This window comes from Oryza brachyantha, chromosome 7, assembly GCF_000231095.2.
Source record: "Oryza brachyantha chromosome 7, ObraRS2, whole genome shotgun sequence".
NCBI lineage: Eukaryota > Viridiplantae > Streptophyta > Magnoliopsida > Poales > Poaceae > Oryza > Oryza brachyantha.
In genome coordinates this window covers 5,265,696-5,275,567 of record NC_023169.2, presented here as the reverse complement: position 1 = coordinate 5,275,567, position 9,872 = coordinate 5,265,696, and the positions used below count along the sequence as shown (strand labels likewise).

At 37.8% G+C, this 9,872-nt stretch overlaps 1 protein-coding gene across 1 annotated transcript; it reads right to left on the bottom strand.

Annotated features, from left to right (window-relative positions):
• Positions 1-364: 364 nt before the first annotated feature.
• LOC102720619 lies at positions 365-9,517 on the bottom strand. The gene is made up of 4 exons (XM_040525880.1): positions 9,377-9,517; positions 4,170-4,414; positions 1,062-2,946; positions 365-820 (listed from the first exon to the last, which is right to left on the bottom strand). Exons 1-4 carry the CDS (start codon positions 9,515-9,517, stop codon positions 647-649), a joined length of 2,445 nt encoding a protein of 814 aa, XP_040381814.1. The 3' UTR covers positions 365-646.
• Between the last annotated feature and the right edge of the window lie 355 nt (positions 9,518-9,872).

Below are 9,872 nucleotides of genomic sequence, written 5' to 3'. Positions count from 1 at the left end.
AGCTGAATGAAACACGGCCTTAATGTGGCCTGTGTTGTGTGGCATGTGTTTGCCTCAAGACTGGATGCCCTCCTCTCTTGAGAGACTATTGTATTTATACTTATAGATGCCTTCAGAGAACTCCTTAAGTAATACGAGTATACGAAAAAGTTAATTGATCATGGGACTATCATTGGTTGAGTATGAAAACTGTCATGTGTGTTATTCAGTGGCCTTCCAATAAAACAAAATAAATTTGCCAGCAATGGCATGCTTATGAAGTTTCATGCAATTTTTTAAAAAAATCTAGCATTCACACCTTGATGGAAAGAATTTCACAAGATAAAATGAAATTCATTATGAATAAAAATATACATATTTCAAGTCTATTTCAAGTTTTGTGGGTAAATGGAAAACAGAATAGTCACCAAATACTAATGCATCAACTTTCTCAAGGACAAATACTAATGCATTCACCAGGTAGAAATTTCCACCGATAGAGAGTTGGTTAATTGTTCAGTGCCAAAAATGAGTAAAGAAGGCAGCTTTACTCTCCTATTTCGGAGTCCAAACTCCAGAAGTCGTATCAAATTCTGTTAAATTCTTGATTCACAAACATTAAACCTTTCCAATAAGCTACCAGTGCTGTCTGGAGAACGAGGATCATTTACACAAGCCACTTGTTGCAAAACACTTCATCCACACTGACGCTATAAATGTGTGACAAGCGATTAAACTTGCCAGACAACATTATGGAGTCCACAGTTTCAAGCTTCCTCTGATTGCAATTCAAAATCTCCTCCTGATGTTTTGCAAGGAAATGTTCTTCTTCCAGTTCATGCTACAAGGATTCAAAGCAATAAAAAAGGATGAACATCAATCCTCAATTTTCCATTGATTACAAACCGAATAAGGAGTGAAATACATAACTGGAAGACAATCACTAAATTCATCAAAAAGGAGGACATGGTAAAGATGATTGCTATTCAACAGAAAAATGGTAGAAAGACATGCGAAAATTTAGGAGCGGAGGATCTATAAAGTGGAGGATCCAAAGAAGGCCAATAAGGATGAGATTTTACCTTGACTAATGCCAAGTTCTCCAGCTCATGTCTCCTGGACATTAACTTCAACTTCTTGACAATATGATAATCAGCATCCGTCGAGCCCACCCAGCGAAACTCTAACTTAGTCCCAGGTTTCCTGGGGCGATCATTGAACATCTCAGAGGTAGCACGTACTGCCCTCACAGGCCTTGGCATTCCAGACATCATAAAAGGGAACTCATTGAGCATATTGACCACAGCCACAGCATCCTTCTCAGTCTCCATTATGACTAATGCAGACTGTGGAATACTAAAGGGAATGGTGTAGTTCACCAAAAAATTGATCTCTCTCACAGTTCCAAATTGACTCAGAGCTGTTTTGATGACAGTCTCGGTAGCCTGGTGAGAAAAGTAATCAAGATATACAGTTCTTTTGACCTTATCCTCGAACTCTTGGTACTGTTTTATGGCCTCGAAGTTTGCTGCATTGATGCCTTGTTCTGCAGACTGGAAAAAAGAGGTAGAATGTTTCATTTCAGAGTTAGCCATCTTCATTTCAGAGGTATTCTGACTGGCATGAGCAGCATGTACTGCAGAGGTACACAGCATCTTCTGTGGGTTGTTCTTCCTATGTGGATCAGTTGGTCTATTGCTTTGAGTATTGTTCTTAGTCTTATCAGACAGCTTTGTGGTAAGAATGTTATTGTTAGCCTCCTCACACTTCACAGCAGTGGTTGTCAGATTCCTGCTATGGTTCTTAGACTTTTCAGGTAGTACTACCTTACTTGGGATGTTAGTTTCTTGAAATAGCCTCAGGGAGTGGCTATTTATCTCCTCACTCAGCACTCCCATAGCTGTCAGGTTCTTGCTTGGCATGCTCTCTACCGGCTTTGAAGGTAATTCCTTATTTGGTGCAGGATGTGTCGTCTTGCTTAGGATATTGTCATTAGCCTCTTCACACAGACCCTCTTTCACAAAGTAATTGCCAACATAGTTTCCCCACACTCCAGCAGTAATTGCCAGGTTCTTGCTTGGGATGCTGTCATTGGCTTCTTCAGGTAGTTTTTCACTACAAGTAGGTTCACTGGGAAGTGTTTTGCTTAAGGTATTGTTATTGGCCTCATTACACAGTCCTTGTGTGGAGATGCTGCTTGTGTAAGCCTGAGCTGCATTGATTGACAGGTTCTTGCTTCGGATGCTGTCATTGTCTTCAAGTAGCTTTTCGCTAGGAATGTCATAATGAGGTTGACTGGGAAGTATCTTGCTCAAGGTATTGATATTAGGCTCATTGCACAGTTCTCTTGTGGAGATGAGGATCGTGTGATGCCGAGCTGCAGTGGTTGTCAGGTTCTTGCATAAGATGCTGTCATTGGCTTCTTCAGGTAGCTTGTCCCTAGAAATGCAACAATTAGGTTCACCATAAAGTGCCTTGCTCCAGGTATTGTTATTCGCCTCATTGCACAGTCCTCTTGTGGAGATGCTGCTTGCCTGATGCTGAGCTGCAGTGGTTGTCAGGTTCTCACTTGGGATGCTGTCATTGGCTGCGTCAGGTAGGTTGTCACTAGAAATATCACAATTAGGTTCACTGGTAGGCATCTGGCTTGAGGTATTGTTATTACCCTCATTGCATAGTCCTCTTGTGGAGATGCTGCTCGCGTCGTGCTGAACTGCAGTAAGTGTCAGCTTCTTGCGTGGTATCTTGATCTTAGTTTGTGCAGGCACTCTATTACTTGGGGCATTGCTTGTATCATCAGGTGCTTCTTTTTTATCTGTGAGCAGGCTATTAGTCAACCTCTTTCTTGGTGGTAGACGTATACGTATTTTGATCCTGGGAGGGTCCATCTTCATGTCATCAGTAACCTTGGTAGCTTCAGTGGCCTGATTTTCAAAGGAAGACATTTCTTCGGCACAGAAGATACTCCTGCAGCTTGCAAATGGATATGGCGTCATAAGAATTCAATAAAAAGCTGCTTGTCACACCTGAAATCAAGAAGTTTGCTGTAATTTATGAATTTTAGACTGACAACACAACGACTGAAGTAGAATGATTGGTTTTCACATGACGACCTCTAAAAACCTTAGATAGAGTATCTCATGCAACTAGCCATCGGTAATGACCAACAAGAAACAAAGAGGTAATGGGTATCAGATAGTGCTTAGAGCTGTTAACCAGAGTCCCAAAAGCAGCCACATGACCTTATCCAGCATGGTAGCATTATTAGTTATACTCCCTCCACTTCAAAATATAGCATATTTTGTTTTGTTATGACAGGTTTGACAAAATATTACTCTATTAATATATCAATTATGTGCCAAAAAGTATAATCATAAGAAATACTTCTGAATACGAATCTAAACATATCAATTTTATATAATAAAAGTTATATGCTAATAGAGTAATTTTTGGCCAAACCCTTTTCCTAACAGAACAAAATACACCATATATTTTGAAATAGAGAGAATACACTTTCAGGTTCCTCACAGTGACTAATCCTCTACTGGCCACCAAAATATTAAACGATGAAGATCTATATGTGGCCAGAAATCAGCAACTCAATAAACCAGTTTGGCATGCTCTCTGTTTCCAGTTGCTATTGTCCCAACAGAAGAGCATCGTCATGTACAGAATCAGTACAAATTCCCAACCGAACCAGCCATGATGAACAGAAGAATACACTGCTGCTAAACCTCTAAAACAACAGGACATTGGTTAGCTGCAGGTGAAAAGCAAGATCACATTTATATCATTTTTTTTTCACCAACCAATTTCTCATCATCTCATCCCTCCACTAACAACTAAGCTCGCAACCACAAGCAGTGAAAAATCAAAAGTAAATGATGGTGCTGCAGGCATAGGGGTTAGCACTTCAGTCGAACCCCAAATTCGTAAGAAAATCGGTATCAGCAGCATACCGACAGTATTACTGTATCAGTGCAGGCAATGGGCACCGAAGCGAACCACCTATCGCCAGCGGGGTCGGGGATTGATCGCGCACGGCGGAGGAAACGAGCACGATAAATCCAGGCAAGCTAGGAGGGCAGGGTCCTTACCACCGAGAGGAATGAGGAATCAATGCAGGTCCCCTACCCACGCCGACCACCGGTGGAGCAAAAAAGGAGGAGGAGGAGGAGAAGGGTCCTCACCGGGACGGTGCGCACGCCCGCAGCGGCGGCGGCGGCAGATGCTCCGAGGGAGGCGCGGGCGCGTCGAACGAGGCGGCGGGCCGTTCACGCGGCTGCGGCTTCGGTCGGCGGCGGCGGCGCGCGAGGCCCCGGCTCACCGTGGACGAGGAGGACGATGCACGTAGGTGGGGGTGGGGGGATGGGTGGGCCCAGTTTTGCTGAGTTGGGCCACAAGAAAAGTTCGTGGGCCGGCGCCCTACGTGAATCTTCACCCAGTAGTGAGCCCAACAAATCTGAACATGTCTGTAAATGCTCCTCCAAATTAGGAAGGTACAGCTGTTTATTCGCTCGGTTCCATATTACCAGACTTTCTAGATTTGTCTAGATTTATGCATATATTCATGTATAGGTTTTTTATATTTATCAAGATTCATCGACACATATCTGAGTCTAGATAGTATTAGAAAGTCTTATAACATGGAACGCCAGGAATATTACAGAGTTTGTGGTTCACAGAAGACTGAAAAAAAAAACTTAAAGGCTGCGTGTAATCATTATAGAAGTATAATGGAAACCAGCCATGGAATTGCAGAAATGGGATCCAACCAAAACCTTGAAGAAGCATAAATTTGTAGGTGCATATGTTTTTTTAAAATAAAATTAAACTTTACAAACTCCATGTTTATTGTTGAAGTTACGGAAAACCTCAAGCTCTATGACCTAAATGTTTCACGTAAGCCAACTTTTATTGAAACATCACATTATTTTTAGTACATCAACGATATTGTTCAAATTTTCAAGGTAACAAGGAGTTAGACCACCTATCTTAATCAAAGTTGTTTTTCTGCGCGCATGCTCCCCAAACTGCTAAACAACATATTTTTACAATAATTTTCTATAGGAAAGTTATTTGAAAAAAATCATATTAATCTATTATATATTTTTTAATAATTAATTAATTAATCATGTACCGATCTATTACTTATCCGGTCCCTTATTGAACGTGGCCAAAGACAAAAAAATAAATAAATAGATAACCGTAGCCAATGTTACAACCCGCTCGTAGTTGATAAACTTGTCCGACTGCACTCTCAATTACTGTTCACCAAACAAGATTGTTTTTGGGAAAAATAGTGACATCTTTAATAAGTTATACTACAACAGACATATGTATTGCAGGAAGCATGTGATATATTTCAACAATGCCGATGTGTTCATTTATCCCTGTTAATCTTAACTCTTACTCCTATGTTTTTCGTGTGCACGTTTCTTGGACTGCTAAATATAGTAATATTTCTAAAAATTTCTATAGGAATGTTGCTTTGGAAAATCATATTAATATACTTTTAAGTTGTATATAGCTAATATTTGTTAATCATACACTAATAAGTTTACATGGTTTTTCTTACGGGGGAGAGAGGTTTCAAACATTTTATCCGGAATGCATTGCCTCCTCATGTGGGAATAGTGCTGTATGTACTAGAGAGGACATAGCATATATATGCATATTTTACTATGCCACCACCAGTCAGCCACTAGATGATATACATCGATACTTGAGCACCCTATTTTTTATGTCCAATTTCAATTACCTACCACTCATATATGCCCAAGTTCTAAGCCAAACTAATTGAGTTGATTTTATATTATATTAGTTCATTGCTATAGATCCAGGCATGCATGCATGATGGGTCAACATTATCCGTTTAAGATGATCCATATCTCATTGGTAAAAAAAACCCATCACATATGATGGCTACTAGGAATGACAGAAATCAAGTGCAATGGATCGAAGTTAACCACTCACATATGATCTTGATCTACAACTAGTCACAACCATAGCCCATTATGACTGACAGATTATCTATGACATGCCGTACTAATATCAACCAATTTGTGATGGGTCGTAACTAGCACCCATCATAGATAAAGTTACCTCTTACGTGTGTTAATTACGACGCATTACATATAGTTAAAATTCAAATTTTATAATTTCTGAAATAATCTCAGAAGGAACCGGCCGTGCCATATATAGAAGTTTTAGATCTCGACAATAGCTAAAACTTTATTAATAACACATTTTGATTTGATATTGTTTATGTCACCGAAAATACATTATAAGTGATGAGATCTATTTTGAAAAAAAACAAAATTTTGAACTTTTCAAATGAACTCGGATGGATACATGCTCTATATCATAGTGTATGGATATCAACCATATCTAAAACCTTATAATTGATAATATTTACATTTGAGATCGTTAACATCACTGAATATGCATATAACATGAGATCTATTTTGAAAAATAGTTTTTTGTATTTTTCAAACAACCTCGGATATAGACATGCCCTATATGAAACTTGTAGAAATTCATGAGATCTCCAAATTTATAGTTAACCATGTTTTCTTTTGAAATCATATGGAATGTTAAATATATCATACACAATCCAGATGAGAATAATTAAATGGATAACAACAAGAATAGAGTCAGCATGTGCTCATATGTGAGATGGTTAGTCTTGAATTCGAGCCCATGTTGTGGCATTTATTTGCAACTAACTCAAAAAAAAATTGTGGATTTGAGTCCATTGCTAGGTGATAATGCTTAAATGCTTGAAAAATTTTGAAATCTTTTTTGTTTTGACTTTTTGGTGCTTTTAATTCAAAAATCATGAAAGTGTCATCGGTGACAGGTCATCACTTTGACCCATTAGAGATAATGAGTTATGAATTATCACATATGGGTTATCTATGACATGTGTTTACATGTTATGGTGAAGTTTCTCATCACTAATCACTAACTAGTGACAAGACCCCATACCCATCACAAAGGAAGAGTCATAGATGAATGGTTCCGGGATAGTGGTTAATAGTTTTTTAAACCAATAATTTGCCATTTTGCCAAGGAACATATGTTATATCCCCATTACAATTTCCCCTCCCTGATCCCTCATAACTGGTTTCTTTGTACCTTAGATAGGCATTGTACTACCATACAACTCATTGAATTATAACCGTGCTAATAAATACTGCTCGATGTACGGCAAGGTAGCGTTCACATAGAACCATAACAAGAAATGATGCGTGACAAGGGAATGCAATAGGAAAGAGTGTGGTGTGGCTGTGATTAAGCCGCCCTCTGATCTTCCATTGTAGTTAAGCCAACTATGGAAGCATTAATATTCTATTGCACATGGCACACAATTTCTTGCGTCCTCCACAATTCATCAATCTTTTTAACTCCAATTTTTCTGCAAGAGTTTGAACTATGAGTATCTGAGATAGAACATGGAATTTTGATTTTTAGCCCAACTCTATGTTTGTAAGAAACTTGCATTTCATTTGACCACCAACTTATGCACCTACTAACAATTATGCTGTCAACCTCAAGTGTTATCAACAAGGAAGATGATATCACCTAAAAAATCAAAAATAAATGATGATCTAGTCCTGTATGGGGTTCAATAATTCAATGTGACACCCCAAATTTTGCATCTTCTCTTCTATGGGACATATTGGTATCAACAACAATCTAACATCATTATTGTTGGTAATAGTCTAATAAACATAGAACCATGTATCAATAGTGCGATTGTGTTCATTAGATTGCTCAAGACGCACGAAACCAACTGCAAATCTAAGCGAGTTAGGCCAGGGTCCTTACCACTGAGATAATCCATAATCTTTCTAGCACTGGCTATATTAGCCATGCTACTACTCTTTCACACAATGGGATCATAGAGTTGGGTCTGCGAAAACATCAGTAGCTTGGATATGTTTTGCTAGCAGTAGCTAGATTAACCATCTCTTGCACATAATGATATCATAGATTTGCCTTTTCTATGATTTGGTATATTGTTGGGCTTGGTTGTTGATTCCCTGATGTCTCTTGTTCCTATGCATAAGTCATGACAAGATGTCACTTAATTTGTACACTCCTATAGCCAATTATACTACTTTCACTGGTAATTCCTATTTGCCACCTTTCCTACTTGACACATTTCAAGAAGACAACGATTATGCTCCAATGGACATATATAAGCAGTAAACCATTAATATTCTTTAACAATGCTAGCCTCATCTAAGAATAGTCTAATATGGACAAGAGAGGGCATACCAGATCTAAGTTGATAATTTCTATCATCATAAATATTTGATGCTAAAAACTAGATTTGACCATCAATTTTATTACAAAAACTATATAAAATCTAAAGTACCAAAGACATGCCTACTATGCAAAAGTTACATTTCCATGAGGAACTATATATGTGCAATAAGTACTAACATTATAATTTGGTAATTCCATGTATTTTCCAATGTCTAAGTAAAATGAAACATACTACTCACTATTGTACATCACAATTGCTTTTGCTTCATGATATGAAAGATGTATTTATAGCTAGTCCCCAAATCTATCCATTGGGGGTAAACAAATGTTCTCTTTGGAACTTTCGAGCAATGAAAACTTTGGCCATCCAACACTTGGAATTTCAAACCTCTTTTGAAAAACAACTCTTCAAAACTTCTGAATAGCTCTTCAAAACTTCTGATGATTTCACATAATCGAAATCTCAAGACCAAATATCTTCAAAACTTTCGAAGGTACGTTTCAGAACTTCTAGTGATTTCACGGGCTCAAAATCTCGAGACAAAATCTCTTGGAAACTTCCGGTGACTTAATAGACCGAATCCAAGTCCAAAACCACCTCTTCAAAATATCTGAATCTTCCTTCAGAACTTTCAAAGAACACTATGAAACTTAAAATAAACAAGAGAAACACTTCAAATCAAATTTGAGAAGCACTTAGTCGTAGATTTCATTGCAACACCTCTGAGTAGTACGACATTTCTATTGACACAAGAAAAGTAAAACTACTTTATATAGCACATTTTTACTGCATTCTCTTTTTCAACATGAAAATTCATATGAAATTATCTTCGACATTAATTAATATGAGGCTTATATTTGTTGCCATTATGTTTTCTTCCATGTGAAAGTGAGACCTTCATGAATCTCTTCTATGGATTATCTAACCCATCGACTACATATTTTTTTATTCATTCATGCCATTTGCCAGTGATACATGTCTTGTGGAATTTATATATTCAACTAGGAGAATATTGATTTGTAGCAAGATCAATGAACCATATTATTTTCACCACTTTATTATTCTGTTAAGTCTGGATATCCATGTTCACATAGACTTATTCTATGATTATAGTTCAACCTCATGGTTTTCTTCAATGGATCTGATGTGAGTGCTTTTATGCAACTCAGGCATGGACTTTGATTCCAGATCTCGGTTTATCATTAGAGAAACATGGGAAATAATAGAGGCGATGTTGTCAACAACAGTTGTTTTCTCCATATCCTTATTTCATGAGGGTAACTCATTATAAGCCATATCTTTGTCATTTCCTGAACGAAAGATAAAAAGTTATTCCGCATCCTAGAATTAGAGTACGTGGGCACTTTATGCATTTTCATCATCATGAATCATGATGAACCTCTTAGTGAGGGAATTCACCTTCATAGTGAATACTCTACATGAGTTAGCGGAGTTATCAACAAGTTCATAACAAGCGTTGTTTGACCTTCAAACCTATAGGTGTCCCAACATAATTTAGATCATTTACTAACAACTCATTTTGCATTAATGAATATACTATTCAAAACCCAGGGTATATTTCTCTTAGCAGAAAGTTTACTACATGTAAACATAA